At 48.3% G+C, this 17,720-nt stretch overlaps 1 protein-coding gene across 1 annotated transcript; it reads right to left on the bottom strand.

Moving 5' to 3' along the window:
* Positions 1 to 3,934: 3,934 nt before the first annotated feature.
* On the bottom strand, positions 3,935 to 17,441 carry LOC117132954. The gene is made up of 2 exons (XM_033288560.1): positions 5,744 to 17,441; positions 3,935 to 5,710 (listed from the first exon to the last, which is right to left on the bottom strand). The coding sequence occupies exon 1, from the start codon at positions 15,909 to 15,911 to the stop codon at positions 14,061 to 14,063; it is 1,851 nt and encodes a 616-aa protein (XP_033144451.1). The 5' UTR covers positions 15,912 to 17,441; the 3' UTR covers positions 3,935 to 5,710; positions 5,744 to 14,060.
* Positions 17,442 to 17,720: the final 279 nt, after the last annotated feature.

The following is a 17,720-nucleotide window of genomic DNA, read 5'->3' as shown; positions in this document are numbered from 1 at the left end:
GTTTCTTCAGTCCGTCGAGAATGGTCTTGTTGATTGTTTCAGCCTGTCCGTTGCACTGCGGATATCTGGGAGTTGACTTGTTGAGTCGTATCTTCCATTTTTCGCAGAATGCCTCGAATCGGGTGGAAATGAACTGAGACCCGTTATCGGTTACGATTTCGTAAGGAACTCCTTGCCTACAGATGATGTTTTTCTATACGAAATTCTCGACTTGGACGTCTTTTATACTTGCGTATGAGTCCGCCTCTACCCATTTTGAGAAAAAATCGGTAAGGACTAGAAGGAAACGCTTTTGCTTTGAATTTTGCATAGGTCCGACACTATCCATGGCCCAGCGCATAAAGGGATAAGGCGATGTGATGGAGGAAAGAACTTTGGCCGGTTGTCGGATGGTTGGTGCATCCCTTTGGCATTTTTCGCATTTTCGTGCGAATTTCTCGCAATCTCCGATCATTGTTGGCCAATAGTATCCATGGCGTTTGATTTTCATGGCTAGTGATCTTCCGCCGGAATGGATGCCGCAGCAGCCGGAATGTATTTCCTTCATTACTTTTCTCGCCTTTTCTCCTTCCAGGCACGTCAGGAGTGGTCCGGAGAATCTCCATTTGTATATTTCGCCGTCCACTGTTACGTAGCGTGCGGCCTGTGTTCGGACCTTGCGAGCTGCCCATTTTTCAGCGGGCAGTTGCCCATCGACAATGTAGTCTCGAATCGTCTGAAGCCATGGGGTATCACAGCCGTAATCAGATTGCTCCGATGGTGGTGGTATCGTAATTTCTTCTTCCTCGTCGTCTTGACCAACTATGAGATTGACGACGATTGGTGGTCCGATACTCGGATGTTCGATGAATTCGACAGGAATTACCCTTTTGAGTCCTGGATCGGAACTTGATGCTAGGGCCGCGAGGGCGTCCGCCTGGACATTCTCGGAACGGGGGATCTGCGTAAGGGCAAAACAGTCGAAGTCTTGAGCTAGACCTTGGACCAGTTTGAGGTACGCGTCCATCCTTTCGTCTATGGCTTCATACTCTCCGCTGAATTGACTGGCCACTAACTGGGAGTCACAGTAAGCGTGGAGATTACGTATTTTTAAGCCGTGAGCCAAATGTAGCCCTGCGATTAATGCTTCGTATTTGGCCTCGTTGTTTAAGGCATGAAATTCCAGCCTGAACGATTGTTCCAAGATCTCGCTCGTTGGAGATGCGAGATGGATTCCGATACCTGATCCTTGCTTGGATGAGGATCCGTCGACGTGGAGGAGCCAGGTGGAATTTGGTTCCTCATTGGTTATTGTTCCCGTTGGAAGTTCGACCAAGAAGTCTGCGAGCACTTGTGATTTTGCGCTCGTCCTTGGTCGGTATTCGATGTCATACTCGCTCAACTCGACCGCCCACTTAGCCAGTCGACCTGATTGACTTGGGCTATGCAAAATTGTCCGTAAGGGTAAAGTCGTGAGGATGACGATTGTGTGGGATTGGAAATATGGTCTTAGTTTTTGGGCCGATGTTACGACCGCGCATGCCAATTTTTCCATCAATGGATACCTAGATTCGGCATCCAGCAAGGTTTTGCTTATGTAAAAAATAGGTTTCTGCTCCCCGCGTTCTTCCCTGATCAGGACTCCGCTTACGGCCGTTGCCGACACAGCGATGTACAAGAATAAAGGCTCCCCTTCCACGGGTTTTGCGAGGACTAGAGGAGTAGCTAAATAACGCTTCAGCTGTTGGAAGGCGTTTTCGCACTCTTCCGACCATTCAAATTTTTTATTTCCTTGCTGGACGTCGTAGAATGGCAGGCACTTATCTGTTGATCGTGAAATAAATCGGTTAAGAGCTGCGATTCTGCCGGTCAGTCTTTGGACTTCCCGCTTATTCTTTGGTGAAGCCATCTCGATTAGAGCGTTGATCTGTTTTGGATTTGCTTTGATGCCGCGGTATGTGACCAAGTAGCCGAGGAATTCCCCTGATGCCACGGCGAATCTACATTTTGTCGGGTTGAGCTTCATGTTATGGGAATTTAGTTGTGCAAAGCATTCTTCGAGATGTGACACGTGATCTCTTGCTTTGAGGGATTTGACGAGCATGTCGTCGATATAAACCTCCATCGTTTTTCCGAGTTGTTTGGAGAACATTCGGTTCACGAGTCGTTGGTAAGTTGCACCAGCGTTTTTGAGGCCGAAGGGCATTACCTTATAGCAATAAGTTCCATGACCCGGATATCTGCTAATTACCACACGTCAAGCAATCAGAACACGAGAATAACAACGATAAAGAATAAGAAATCGAAAAAGAGAGCAAAGAAGATCTTATTCCGAATTTGCGTATGAGCGTTTACAACAAGGTATAAGCCTGGGCTCGAGAGCTGTCGGCGAGATTCCTAGTTCTAGTAACCTTAAGACGGCAAAACCTAATTGAGTCGCAGCTCGAAATAACAAAAACGGAAAATTGCCTAAAATGCTCTAAGTGCTAAGTTTGCTCTGAAAAAGTTCTTCCCCATGCTCCTCGCCTAGGACTCCTTATATACTAGCTCCAAGGTCGGTTTACGCTTTTACTCTTCTGCCCTTAAGCCGTCATAGCATAAAAATGGAGATATTCTATTTTTCCCGATCTTCACAATTATCTTCAAAACTTCCGTATTTATCCGCGGAAACTTGACATTTATCCTTCCTTGTGAGCCAAGCGTAAACCGTGCTGCGGTTTACGGGCTTTTGGTTAAGAAATCGGGCCTCGAGTCGTGTTTTAGGTCCCTTTGGGCCGTCTTCCGACTCGACACGTTTACTACGAATTTTCCGCGGTTTCTAATCCGCGAAGTTTGATCGATGAGTTGGAATAGCGGAAAACATGGACTGAGCTTGCGACGGTCTTCGGGAGATAGCATTCGAAGATTTGACGAGAATGCATGGATTGATGTCTGTCGATGTTCGGAAGAGTTCAATCGCTACACAGCGACCAAACTTCGGCTGGAGCCCGGTCGCTACGTAGCGGGACGAGCGCTCGGTCGCTACGTAGCGACCGAGCTTTGGCTTGAGCTCGGTCGCTACGTAGCGACCGAGCGGGACGATCGCTCGGTCGCTACGTAGCGACCGAGCTTTGGCTCGAACTCGGTCGCTACGTAGCGACCGAGCGGGATGATCGCTCGGTCGCTACGTAGCGACCGAGCTTTGGCTCGAGCTCGGTCGCTACGTAGCGACCGAGCGGGACGATCGCTACGTAGCGACCGAGCGGGACGATCGCTACGTAGCGACCGAGCGGGACGATCGCTCGGTCGCTGCGTAACGACCTGTGTCGAGCTTTCGTTGGACATCTCGATTCTTTCTTCCGTAAAGCTTTTTCGTAAGGAAGAATCTATTTAGAAAAGTACTCTTCGGAGAAAATCTTATTTTCTTCCTCGGACGGTTTGAATGTTAAATTTGTCGTAACCGTTTTTGACCCCAACAATTTTCTTTATAAATTAAAATTGGTTTATAAATGAAATTTAGATTTCTTTAGGTTTATAGAACTAAACCAGCCTCCAAATCGGTTTACCCTAAACCTAAAGGGCTGGTTTGCCTCCTCCACCTTCAAGCTTCATCTTCTTACTCTTAACTCATTGATGGCGACTGAGAACACCACTGTTGCAGCTGCGAAGACGACCGGAGAGGACACTTGACTGCTAGACCGCCTTCACCACCAGAATGAAGACTGGTCTGAACCAGAGGCATAGCTTTTCTGCCTCCTCCATGCTCCACCACTGACGAGAAGGAGACCACTGATTCGTCACGCCACCACCACCACCTTCGATTATAACAACACCACCTTCTCAGATCTGGAAACAAAAGTAACATTAATTAAATCTCACCATCACAAACCCATCAGATCCATGAGTCGGCATATTGAGGAGCAAGAAATGAAAAGGGATAATGAATATTTGGGAATAATCTTCCTCCTCTCTCTTAGGTTAAATTGACGGCGAGATCGAGCAGATGGCGTGACGGGGAGATTGAGAAGATGGTGTGACGTTTAGCTTGACACAGGTGAGATGATGGCGTGACAACGACCTTGAGCTCTTCTGTGGGTTCGTCTCCGGGTCTTCGTCACCAGTGAGTCTTCATCTTCTTAAACTCCATTATTGTCTTCATATGTACTCTATTTACCAAATCTGAAAAATATAACATGAGGAAGAAGAGGCAGAGAAGAGAAGATTCAAACAAAAAAAAAAGTGAAGAGAATGAGGGATATCTGTCGGCGGAGAGAAAGAGAGATGTTTAAGGTGAGTTTGGTCTCAGATGAAGTAAACAATACTAAAAATGGGTCGAACAGAGGCGTTTATTAGATTTCGAGATGAGGTTACAAAGGTGGAGAAAGTAATGGCAAGCCGGAGCTCGTGAGAGCTTAAACCGGAAAAGTACAAATAGCAGAGAGATGATTGTACGGACAATAAACCCTAATCTCGCCGCTAAGTTTGTGTAGCTCAGTCTTCATGCCTTTCTCCTTTGCTTTCCTCTCCTTTTATAGTCTGTTCGCGATCGACTTAACCTAATCTTCTTTTAATCGATTGGGCCTTGTCGGCCTTTCGGGCCTGGCAGGTGAATGCTCCCCCCGAGCTGCTAAGTCGATCGCGCTCTGTCCGCTCTCCGTTTCGACTAAAAGCAGTCCTTAGCTGAGTCGAAACCTCGAATATCGGCTTCCGAGCCGATGACTATTTGGCTTATCGGATTGGGCATTTTGTTCGATGGGCTTTGTGGATGGAATCAATCCATCCCCAACAGTAAGTTTCCCCCTCCCCCAGTTGATCGATGGATCGAGTGGTCGATCCTCGATGAATTTGGTGTCTTTAGTTCGGAGGACAAAAAGATCAATCCGAGCAAATAGCCTCGATTGATGTTATCTCGAGGTAGATAGTTGTGATTGCTGCTGAGGAATTGAACCGACGCGATCGTGAGACGAACTGGTAGAGAAAACGAACCGGCACGTCTGTCAGTTACACGCCAATAGGGTTTAGGCCCATTTAGGCCTTATTAGGCGTAATGATTACGCCTTGATCCCAACGCTCGCCTCTCCCTATAAATAGCGCACCCCTCTTCGCTTCTTTTCATTTTTCTCCGCAGCATCAAGGTACTTTCTCTCTACACTCTTTCTCTCTCTTAATCTCTGTTTTAGAACTTTGATTATCCGAGATGTCGTCGTCTCATCGTTTAACGCGAGAACAAAAGGGGAAGAAAGCAGCATTTGCTCGGGGTTCTTCCGAGGATCCAGAGGATATTCATCATGAAGCAATGATGGATACGGGGAACATGGATCTAGCGCAGCGTCTCTTAGTCTCGGAATTGACCCCAACAATTTTCTTTATAAATTAAAATTGGTTTATAAATGAAATTTAGATTTACAGATGAAATTTAGGTTTATAGAACTAAACCAGCCTCCAAATCGGTTTACCCTAAACCTAAAAAAAACTAAACCTAAAGGGCTGGTTTGCCTCCTCCACCTTCAAGCTTCATCTTCTTACTCTTAACTCATTGATGGCGACTGAGAACACCACTGTTGCAGCTGCGAAGACGACCGGAGAGGACACTTGACTGCTAGACCGCCTTCACCACCAGAATGAAGACTGGTCTGAACCAGAGGCATAGCTTTTCTGCCTCCTCCATGCTCCACCACTGACGAGAAGGAGACCACTGATTCGTCACGCCACCACCACCACCTTCGATTATAACAACACCACCTTCTCAGATCTGGAAACAAAAGTAACATTAATTAAATCTCACCATCAGAAACCCATCAGATCCATGAGTCGGCATATTGAGGAGCAAGAAATGAAAAGGGATAATGAAGATTTGGGAATAATCTTCCTCCTCTCTCTTAGGTTAAATTGACGGCGAGATCGAGCAGATGGCGTGACGGGGAGATTGAGAAGATGGTGTGACGTTTAGCTTGACACAGGTGAGATGATGGCGTGACAACGACCTTGAGCTCTTCTGTGGGTTCGTCTCCGGGTCTTCGTCACCAGAGAGTCTTCATCTTCTTAAACTCCATTATTGTCTTCATATGTACTCTATTTACCAAATCTGAAAAATATAACATGAGGAAGAAGAGGCAGAGAAGAGAAGATTCAAACAAAAAAAAAAGTGAAGAGAATGAGGGATATCTGTCGGTGGAGAGAAAGAGAGATGTTTAAGGTGAGTTTGGTCTCAGATGAAGTAAACAATACTAAAAATGGGTCGAACAGAGGCGTTTATTAGATTTTGAGATGAGGTTACAAAGGTGGAGAAAGTAATGGCAAGCCGGAGCTCGTGAGAGCTTAAACCGGAAAAGTACAAATAGCAGAGAGATGATTGTACGGACAATAAACCCTAATCTCGCCGCTAAGTTTGTGTAGCTCAGTCTTCATGCCTTTCTCCTTTGCTTTCCTCTCCTTTTATAGTCTGTTCGCGATCGACTTAACCTAATCTTCTTTTAATCGATTGGGCCTTGTCGGCCTTTCGGGCCTGGCAGGTGAATGCTCCCCCCGAGCTGCTAAGTCGATCGCGCTCTGGCCGCTCTCCGTTTCGACTAAAAGCAGTCCTTAGCTGAGTCGAAACCTCGAATATCGGCTTCCGAGCCGATGACTATTTGGCTTATCGGATTGGGCATTTTGTTCGATGGGCTTTGTGGATGGGTTCAATCCATCCCCAACAGTAAGTTTCCCCCTCCCCTAGTTGATCGATGGATCGAGTGGTCGATCCTCGATGAATTTGGTGTCTTTAGTTCGGAGGACAAAAGGATCAATCCGAGCAAATAGCCTCGATTGATGTTATCTCGAGGTAGATAGTTGTGATTGCTGCTGAGGAATTGAACCGACGCGATCGTGAGACGAACTGGTAGAGAAAACGAACCGGCACGTCTGTCAGTTACACGCCAATAGGGTTTAGGCCCATTTAGGCCTTATTAGGCGTAATGATTACGCCTTGATCCCAACGCTCGCCTCTCCCTATAAATAGCGCACCCCTCTTCGCTTCTTTTCATTTTTCTCCGCAGCATCAAGGTACTTTCTCTCTCTACACTCTTTCTCTCTCTTAATCTCTGTTTTAGAACTTTGATTATCCGAGATGTCGTCGTCTCATCGTTTAACGCGAGAACAAAAGGGGAAGAAAGCAGCATTTGCTCGGGGTTCTTCCGAGGATCCAGAGGATATTCATCATGAAGCAATGATGGATACGGGGAACATGGATCTAGCGCAGCGTCTCTTAGTCTCGGAAGCGAGGGAACAATTCCGGGATGACGACGATGGTCAAGAGGCGGTCGATGTCTCGACTGTTCCGATCAGTTACTATCCAGGAAATATTTTCGCCGAGGAGAGCCCACTGGAGGCCTGGTGGATTTGGCCTTCCGTCGCCGATGGACAGGACTGGCCGAACGTCGAGAGGACGAAGTCTACCGTAGAGTCGGTGGAAGCTATTCTCCGAGATCTCAACGCACATGGGGTTTCGTTCATAATCCCGAAGGAAGATCAGAGGCCCTGGTCGCTGCCGAGAGGGTATCAATGCATCTACGAGTCATACTTCCGGAACGACACGAAGCTGTGGTTTCCAATTCCTCGAATCGTCACGGCTTATGCATTCCGCAGGGGAATTGCTTTGAGCCAGCTGATGAACGGCTCTCTTCGTTTGATGGTCGTTTTGTCGGTGATCGCAGCTGAGGCGGGGACGTCGATGAGCGTAAGATCGTTCGAAGAGTTTACCTCGGTCTCGATTTCCGACGATGGGCTGGTCTCGACGAGAATGTGCCCGAACTACAACGTGGTCACTGGGTACCCGACCAAAACCTCGGATTGGCAGCGTTCGTACTTCTATGTGAAGTCGAATAGATCGGCGTTCGAGGAACCGCTGAAATCTAGTTACCGTGTTCTTTGGAATGCAGAGATGGGTACTGCACACTGATTTAGCGACGACTATAGCGCGTACTCATCTGACGTGTTTGTGTTATATTTTGTTTAGCAGTTGGTCATCCAAATCTTGCCACCTACCCTGAGGACTGGAAGGAGAGTGCTCGAATTGTCGCGTTGCAGAGACAGGATCACTAGGAGAACTTTACTCGGGAGAGAATTCAAAAATCTATAGATAGGATTTCTAACCGTGAGTCCCTACTCCCCTTTTCTGTTTCCGAGCAAGCGAATGATAACTAAAAGGGTTTTCTTTTTTTGCAAAAAGCTGGATCTCGGATACACTTCCCCATATCAATCAGTCGACATCGAAGAGATTGTCCCTTTTCACGCGAGCTGAACAGAAGGAGATCAACCGAGCCAAATCACTGAAGCAATTTCCCGATCTCAGTCTTATCATGGCCGGGAAGATAGGTGCCAAGAAAGGTGCTTCTGGGAGCAAGGTTGGTCCCTCGGAGCCAGAGCCTACCGACGCTACTCCCGTTTCCGCCGAGCAAGCGCTTGCTGGCGGCTCTTCCCAAAGAAAGGACTCGAGGAAGAAGAAGAAAAATGCTGAGGCTCGAAGGGAGTCTAATGAGGAGGAGAACGTTGAGCAGACCGACGCGGGTGGCTCCTCCAAGAAGGGAAACAGGAAGAGGAAGGCCGGGGACCCGCCTGCAGACGACGTCCCCAAGAAAAAGAAGATGAAGAAGAAAGATTTCTCTCTGCCCCGCCCATCCTCTGTCTGTGAAGAGGAGCTTCAGACACTGGTCCCTGAAACTGTCCCCGAGGTTGGGACTTCTGACGATGACGAGGACGAAACCGTAGCTTTTCATCTGCGGAGACGAGAGAAACGGACTATTGACGAAAGGTCTCATGGAGCCTTCGCGGGAGATCAGGGCATCTCCGAGACTCCGAGGAAATCGTCAGTCTCCGAAGGACGGCGAGATCGCTTGCTTGACGAGTCTCCAGCTCGCATTGCGGAGGGATCCGAGACCCGTGTGTCCGTACGTCCTAAGGAAACCCCGGAGGATGGGTTCAAATTCGAGTTCAATCATGATCTTCCGTTGGCATTTCACCTGGAAGATTGTGGTCGTCTACTGCAGCTGATTAAAGGCGGTCCCGACCAGCTTCCTCCTGTGAAAGATCTCGTCTTCAAGGACGAGTATGAACACGCAGCTTCCTCGTCCATAAAGGTAGTATTTATCTGTTTCTATCCGTTGTTTTTTTGCAAAGAGTATTCTTCTAACTTTTCCTTGTTATGCCCGAGCAGAGTCAAGGTGACTGGAATGTGCTTGTTGAAAAGTATGACATGGCACTGAAGCGAGCCAAAGAGCAGATTCACGAGGGCGAAGAAGTGAGGAAGAAGGCCGAGGAGGCTCTCCGGGTTGCAGTGCGGGACAAGAATGATGCGATCGCTCGGGAGAAGGCGCTTAGGAAGTTGTTTGACGAGACGAGGACGGCTGATGCGGTGGACTTGCAACTATGCAAGAGATCGATGAAAGACCTAGAATCCGTAGAGACAAGCTGGGGAAGGAAAAAGTTGTCATTGAAAAGGCGAGAGCTGTGGAGTCGCTTAAGTATGCTGAGGAGATGAGCATACTTCGTAAGTCTCGCAAATACGAAGTTACGCACGAGAGGATCCGTGTGTTGATTGCTATGATCGCCAAAGCCAAGAAACGCTTTCATAAGATTTCTCTTCGCGAAGATCAAAGGGACAAATACGACGATGCTCGGTGCCTGCATAGCCAAGCCTTCGGGACGAGGAAGTGTCTTGAGCAGATCAAGGCCTCGGGCCTCAAAATCCCACAGGAGACCAATGACTTCTTCGCCGGACAAGAGAAACATTACGAAGAAGAAGCAGCTTGCTTGGAGGTGAAGGAGATTCCGGCAGAAAACCTTCGCCTTTCTCCGCTAGTGCTGGAGTCTCAGTTCTTAATTGAAGATATTTGGCGTCAGATCGATCCGTTTGGATCAAATGTCGATTTGATAGACTCTGAAGCCGCTATTGCTCTTCGTACTCTTCTCGTCGACCGAGATCCCCGCTCCGAAGATATGATGAAGGAGCCCACTCAGACCGCTGTATCTTCCAATCAGCGTACTGATCAAGATATCGATCCTGCGAAGCAGGCATCGGCAGGTGCGGTCGTTCCGAAGGACGGGGCCGTGCCTACCATCGTTCTGACTGATTCTCCCGCGAAGGCATCTAAAAATGCTAGCTCGTCCACATCCTCCTCTGAAGACCCTGAGAAGGAAGATGGTGTTCCTGCGGGTTGTCCGAGAGAGGTGCCTACTGCGAACGCGGATCTGCCAGCCCCAACGAAGTTTGGCCGCGTCTCGGGTCCCGGAGAGGGAGATGATGGTGGCATCAAGGATCCTCCTGTGGTCGATGAGTATAACCTGTTGTCTGTTGTAACTTTTTCCTTTTCTTCTTTGTAATCTCATCTCGGCTCGTTGAAGCCTTTGAACTATTATTTTATCTTGTATTTTTGGCCTGGACGGGTCTTGTTGTTCGGTACTCGGGAGATTTCCTTTTTCTTAAACTTTGAATCGTTACTAAGTGTTTTTATTTTAAGTACGTCACGAATGATCGTAAATGACTTAGTCGATTTTGAAATAATCTGTTGCCCGCTAATTTAATCCGACTAACCTTGTTTACGATTAGTCGGACAAATAAGGACAAGAATTTTAATAAGTTTCCGAGGAAAACGTTTCCGGACGCTACACAGTAATCGAGAGAAATTTGGTCGGCCAACTCGTTATTCTTCGATTTGCGATAAGGTCCGGAAATTTCGCTCATGAGTCGGTCAATGCGGGATGCATCGGTCACGCGAGACTCTATTTTTCCCTTCGTTCGATATCTGATCAGGACACTTTCGATTGATCGGGACGAGTGCTCGTGCGCTGCTTACGAGTTAAGGGGCTAGCATCGTTTGTTAGGGTTTTTACTCTCGTTATTTTGCTCGAGGGAGAAACGATATGAGTAAAAAGGATTTTTTTTTTGTTTTGTTGGGGCTGGACCCCGTAGAGGGGATGATGCCTACGTACCTCCGAGGAGGATCAAGCCTTTCGTAGTTCGTTTTGGCCCAAGTAAAAGTGACTTGGTTGTCATTTACTTGGATGAGTAGAAGTGACCATAGGGTGCATCTACTCGGTTTTTTTTTTTTTTTTTTTTTTGTACGAGTAAAATGTGACGTAGATCATTTACTCGTTCTTATAAGTTTACTAATTTTATGAGTAGAAGCGTCGAAGATGCATCGAGTTCCAAGCTCGTGGGATTGCCTCTTCGTGGGAAGTTTCGAGTCGGTATAGACCTGGTTTGACGACTCGAGTGATTTTGTACGGTCCTTCCCAATTCGCGCCGAGTTTTCCGGCGTTGAGCTCTTTTGTGTTCTCGAAGACCTTTCCCATGACTAGATCACCAAGTTCGAGAGGACGCAAGCGGACCTTGTTGTTGTAATAACTTTCGATTTGGTTTTGGTAATTCTGGATCCGGAGAAGGGCTTGGTCGCGTTTCTCTTTGAGTTCATCGAGGGCATCGAGCAGCATCTCTTGGTTAAGCTCGACATACTGGGGCATCTTTGATCGGCGGAGACTTTTTCCGTTGACCTCAGCCGGAGCCATTGCTTCCATCCCGTATGCGAGAGAGAAGGGGGTGGATTTAGTCGCTCCTCGGGGGGTCGTCCGATGTGACCAGAGGACACCGTCGAGTTCGTCGGCCCAGTGTCCTTTTTTGAGATCGAGACGCTTCTTGATCCCATCGATGATGATCTTATTCGAAGACTCTGCTTGTCCGTTTCCCTGAGGGTATCTTGGTGTCGAGGGGCTTAGTCGGATGTCCCACTTGTTGCAGAAATCTTTGAAATTTCCAGACATAAATTGGGATCCATTGTCGGTCACGATCTCATAAGGTAGGCCGTGACGACAGATAATGTTTTTCCAAACAAAACCGCGAACTTCTTTCTCGGTAACCTGCACGAAGGCTTCGGCTTCAATCCACTTGGTGAAATAATCGGTTAAGACCAACACGAAGCGGCGTTGGCGGGAATTCGGCATTGGTCCGATGATATCCATCCCCCATCGCATGAATGGATAAGGAGCTGTGGAGGTTCGCAGTAGCTCGGTTGGGCTGTGGATGCTCGGAGCATGTCGTTGGCATTTGTCGCATCGTCGAGCATACGCTTCGCAGTCCGTATTCATTGTTGGCCAGAAGAATCCTAAGTTTCGAATTTTTAAGGCTAGTGCTCGGCCTCCGGAGTGGTTGCCACCTGCTCCCTCATAAGTCTCGGCCATCACTAATCGTGTTTGCTCGCCAAAGATACATTTGAGGCCGACCTTGATGACGTAGTGCGTACTGCGTCTTTTTAGTCGTTTCGTGGCCCACTTATCAGTTGGAAGTGTGCCGTTGGTGAGATACTGGACGAACTCAGTTCTCCAATCTGGTATCGGCTGATCTTGGTCTGTCATTTCGGAGTCGTCGTCAGCCAGAGATTGGGGGATTGTTTCGGATTCCGTAGTGACGAAGTTAGCTGCCTCCGTTGAGATATCGATGCTCGGTTTCTCGATCCGATGGATCGGAATAGTCTTTTTGACCTGATCGCGGAGCTTGCTTCGGAGCGCTTCCAATGCATCGGCACACACATTCTCTCCGCGAGGAACCTTCGTGAGTTCGAAGAATTTGAACTCCTTAGCTAGTGATTGGATGACTCGGAGGTAAGCATCCATCCTCTCGTTGTGTGCATCATAATCGCCGCTGAACTGACTGGCGACGAGCTGTGAGTCACAGTACGCACTGAGTCGCTTAGCTTTGACTGCATTTACAAGACGAAGGCCGGCAATGAGCGATTCGTACTCCGCCTCGTTGTTCGATGCCGGGAAACCAAAGCTAAACGACTGTCAGATGAGTTCCCCCGTTGGTGATTGAAGCTGAACTCCTGCTCCTGAACCTTTGTTTGTCGAGGAACCGACGACATGCAGAATCCAGGTTGAATCCGGGACTTCTAGATCTTGGGCAAGTTCTGGAGATAATTCCATGAGCAAATCGGCGAGGACTTGAGCTTTAGCGGCAGTTCTACATTTGTAAGTGATGTCGAGCTCCCCGAGTTCTATCGCCCACTTGGTAAGACGGCCGGCTCTGTTCGTGTTTTGCAAAACAGTTCGGAGCGGCTGGTCGGTAAGAACTTCCACCGAATGTGACTGAAAGTAAGGGCGAAGTTTCCTCGCTGATTCGACGACGGCTAGGGCCATCTTTTCGAGTGTTGGATACCTGGTTTCTGGTCTGGTCATCCTTCTACTCATGTAGAAAACGGGTCTTTTCTCTCCTCGGTCCTTCTTGATTAGTACACTGCTGACTGCTGCGGATGAGACCGCAATGTAGAGGGATAAGACGTCGCCTATGTCTGGCTTTGCCAAGATCGGGGGCGTCGTCAGATAGTGCTTGAGCTGATTAAAAGCCTCTTCGCACTTGTCGTCCCAGATGAACTTCTTATTTCCTCGGAGGAGATCGTAAAAGGGGAGACATTTGTCGGTGGATCGGGAGATAAAACGATTGAGTGCTGCAATTCGGCCGGTTAGTCGTTGGACTTCTCGGCAGTTTCTCGGGCTTGGTAGATCGAGGACAGCTGATATTTGCTTCGGGTTTGCTTCAATTCCTCGCTGCGTCACTATGTAGCCAAGAAATTCTCCGGACCATTCGCCAAAAGTGCACTTGGCCGGGTTTAACTTCATCTTGTATGTGTTAAGAATGTCGAAACACTCCCGTAAGTGCGTCAGGTGGTCATCTGCTCGGAGTGACTTGACGAGAATATCATCGATATAGACTTCCATTGTGGTACCAAGCTGCTTGGCGAACATACGGTTGACAAGTCGTTGGTACGTCGCTCCGGCATTCTTTAGCCCGAAGGGCATCACTTTATAGTAGTAGGTTCCTCGATCGGTTATGAATGATGTCTTCTCTCGGTCATCCGGATGCATCATAATCTGGTTGTATCCTGAGAAAGCATCTATAAACGTGAGCATTTCATTGCCGGCAGTTGACTCGACGAGTCTGTCGATGTTTGGAAGCGGATATCTGTCCTTTGGACAGGCTTTGATGAGGTCGGTAAAGTCAATGCACATACGCCACTTGCCGTTTTTCTTCTTGACGACAACTGGGTTGGCGAGCCATTCCGGGTAACGGACTTCCGTTATCGAGCCCGCGCTGAGTAAACGCTCGACTTCCTCGACGACTGATTTGGATCTCTCGAGCCCAATTTTCGTCTCTTCTGTCGAATGGGCTTGATATTTGGATCCACGTTCAACTCGTGAGTCGTGATGGAAGGGTCGATCCCTTGCATGTCGGACATTGACCATGCAAAGGTAGACAAGTTCTGCTTCAGGAAATCCAGGATAGTGCGCTGCATCTCGTCTGATAAGTAGGTGCCGACTCGTAGCACTTTGCTTGGGTCCGACTCGTCGACCGGGACTTCGAGCACTTCTTCTTTTTGTGGGCAGACCTTACTTATCGGAGGGGAAACCGAGTTGACGAGTGACTGCGAGCGCTGTAATTTGATCGTGGTGATCAAGCAATCTCGTGTGGCTCGCTGATCTCCTCTTACTGTCTTAACCATCCCATCCACTCCCGGGAATTTGACACATTGGTGGTATGTAGATGCAATTGCTCGCATAGAATACAGCCATGGGGTACCTAGTATCACGTGATAGGGAGCCTTGGTACTGACCACCGAGAATTTGACCATCTGAGTTACTCCCTCTGCTTGTACTGAGAGACGGATCCCAAGGATTACTTCGTAGGAGCCGTTGAAGCCGGTGACAGTTCTGGAAGATGGTTTCACGTCTTTTAAGTCGATACCCATTTTTACGAGAATTTCGCGAAAAATGATATCGACTAAGCTGCTTGTATCGATTAGCACTTTGGTAACATCGTACTTATCGATAGCCAAGACGACGAGAAGGGGATCGTTATGGGGGAGGTTTACTCCGAGTAGATCTTCTGACGAGAAGGAGATTGGGGGATCGTTCGGAAGCTTCTGTGGCCAACGCTGTGAAGTGTCCACCAGTCGGCGGTGATCCTTGACAGACCGTACTGAGTCCCCGCAAGGTGGCGATCCTCCCATAATCACATTGATTTGCGGCCTGACGCTTGCTTGCTTCTTGATGAGGAGAGCTCGGAGATCCTTGCTTTCCTCTGATGGCTCGGCTCTTTTACGGTCCAGTTTCGTACGTAGATCGTCCATCCGGGCGTTAAGTTGATCGCGTAAATCGACGATAGGGTTCTCGCCTGTAGATGCCGGTGAAGATCCTTGGCTCAGCCCATGCTTGGTTCTTTTGGCGTTGAGCTCGACTCGGAGATCAGAAGGTCCGGGGGTCTCGCTACTCGTCGGAGTGATCTTTCGCTTGAGGAGCGTACGTAAGTCCGACGGGTCGAGAGCTTCCTCAAGGTCGCTCTCTTCGTCCGATGAGGGCTCCGGTTGGGCGCAAATAACTTCGATCCTTTGTCTGACCGCAGGTTGATCTTCGTCAGCTGAGGCGTCACCATCGTCATCCTGACGAGGGGTTTGCTCGGCAACCTTTGGCTTTTGGTCATCTTGACGTGATTTACCCTGATTTTTTTGCTGATTTTTCCTATCCTTATTCATGCTCCAACTGTTCTCGCTTTTTGGCTTCGGAGGAGGGATCTTGATCTCGCCGCTTTCGAGCGAGGAGAGGAACTGTGCGAAAAGTGTTTTGCACTCTGAAGTGTCGTGGCCTTTGACGCCATGGAGTTTGCACGATTTGGTAAGTCCTGGAGGGGTCCGGGATGAACCCGCCGCGGAATCGACTTGGGCGACTGCGGCCGTCTCTGTTGCTCGAGGGGATTCGCTCGGAGGATCTGTTTCCCGATGAAAGGTGTTCCATTTCTTCCCGTTTTTGTCAACGACGTAGAGGAGACCGTTCTTGCGGTTGTTTTTGTCACTTGTAGCATGCTGACGAGGTTCGATGTGAGCTGTAGCAGCGTTTTTAGGCGCTGATTGCTTCACCGAGTTGTGCTCGCTCATGATGGCTTTGGTGTCCTCCTCCTTAAGGATGAAGTTGTGGGAACGAGCAACGGCATCTTGCAGTGATGTGGTGGGACATCGGTAGAGATCTTCTCGGAACCTACATTCTACTAGAAGATTGTTCCTCAGGGTGTCGGCGGCAATGTGATCGGGAATGTTGATTCTCGACACGACCGACTTAAATCATTCCATGTAGTCGCGAAGACTCTGGTCCTTCGTCTGCTTGAGGTTCCAAAGGCTCGAGGCTGTTGCTTCGCGCTTGGTGAACATGATGTAAGTCTTGAGAAATGCCGAGGAGAGCTCTTTGAAACTGCTAATCGAGTTCTCTGCAAGTCCCGAGAACCAAGTCAGGGCCTGTTCGTTCAGTGTCTCGACAAAGAGTTGGCAATATCCCGCGTCTCTTTCCTCGGGAGCAAGTCTAGCTCTCGCCACCGCGATGTTGAAAGCCGTCAGATGCTCGACGGGATCACCTCCTGGTTTGTACTATGGGAGACGCAACTTGTCCATTTTCCGGAGTTTGACCTCCGTCAGTTCTTCGGTGAAAGGTGTGCGCGATGTTGAAGCGATGACGCTATCAATCTCAAGTACTGCGCTCGTTGCTTGGTGGATTCTCGAGCTCATTTGTTGGAAATTTAATTTGAGCTCAGCAATCTCTCGGACAGTTGAGGGATCGGACGCTGCCGGAAGAGCATCGGCGAAGAGGGTCTCTGCAGGGTCAGCTGGGTTCATCGTTCGTCCGTCCGTTGGAGTAGGGACGGTTTGTGTTGAAGAGGTGACGACGGAATGGTTGCGAGTTGCCGGTGGGTGCGCTTAGAGCAGCGACGATGGCAGCGAGCTGGTCATTTGTCGTTTTCTGGACTTCCTCTTGATGAGCGAGTCGAGCCATGACTGAACTCATGAACTCCGACGAGAGAAGGGGAGGAGGCTGAGGAGGTGTGAGTTCCGGCGGTAGCAGGGTTCGTACCTCCGGTGGTCATTTCGGTCTAGAAACGCTGGGTCTGTTCTGCCCCACGGTGGGCGCCAATTGTTTAAGGTGAGTTTGGTCTCAGATGAAGTAAACAATACTAAAAATGGGTCGAACAGAGGCGTTTATTAGATTTCGAGATGAGTAATGGCAAGCCGGAGCTCGTGAGAGCTTAAACCGGAAAAGTACAAATAGCAGAGAGATGATTGTACGGACAATAAACCCTAATCTCGCCGCTAAGTTTGTGTAGCTCAGTCTTCATGCCTTTCTCCTTTGCTTTCCTCTCCTTTTATAGTCTGTTCGCGATCGACTTAACCTAATCTTCTTTTAATCGATTGGGCCTTGTCGGCCTTTCGGGCCTGGCTGGTGAATGCTCGCCCCAAGCTGCTAAGTCGATCGCGCTCTGTCCGCTCTCTGTTTCGACTAAAAGCAGTCCTTAGCTGAGTCGAAACCTCGAATATCGGCTTCCGAGCCGACGACTATTCGGCTTATCGGATTGGGCCTTTTGTTCGATGGGCTTTGTGGATGGGTTCAATCCATCCCCAACAAGAGAGAGAGAGAAGAATAAATGTGAACCCTTAGATTTAGGTTAATCCAACAGCTCACAAGGTTATCCTTGTCTATGTTTCTTATTGGTCAAAAAAATCTATCTTTCTTTTTAATTTATTTTCATATAAACTTAGTTTAGAGTTTTAATGTAGTTTATATGTTTAGTACATTTAATAGTTTATGTTTTATTTTGTGGTGTATATGGTTATAATTGGCCAATAACTTATCATGTTTCTTCTTTTTCTTGTCTTTCATTATTTTTTTGTTTTTTGTAATTTTTATAAGTTATGTTTTAT

The sequence above is a fragment of the Brassica rapa genome, chromosome A03, assembly GCF_000309985.2.
Source record: "Brassica rapa cultivar Chiifu-401-42 chromosome A03, CAAS_Brap_v3.01, whole genome shotgun sequence".
Taxonomy (NCBI): domain Eukaryota; kingdom Viridiplantae; phylum Streptophyta; class Magnoliopsida; order Brassicales; family Brassicaceae; genus Brassica; species Brassica rapa.
This window is presented reverse-complemented; position numbering and strand designations above follow the sequence as displayed.

Bases quoted from the DNA above. Each gene is read 5' to 3' on its own strand.
- LOC117132954 (XM_033288560.1), bottom strand. From the start codon at position 15,911: ATGAGCGAGCACAACTCGGTGAAGCAATCAGCGCCTAAAAACGCTGCT.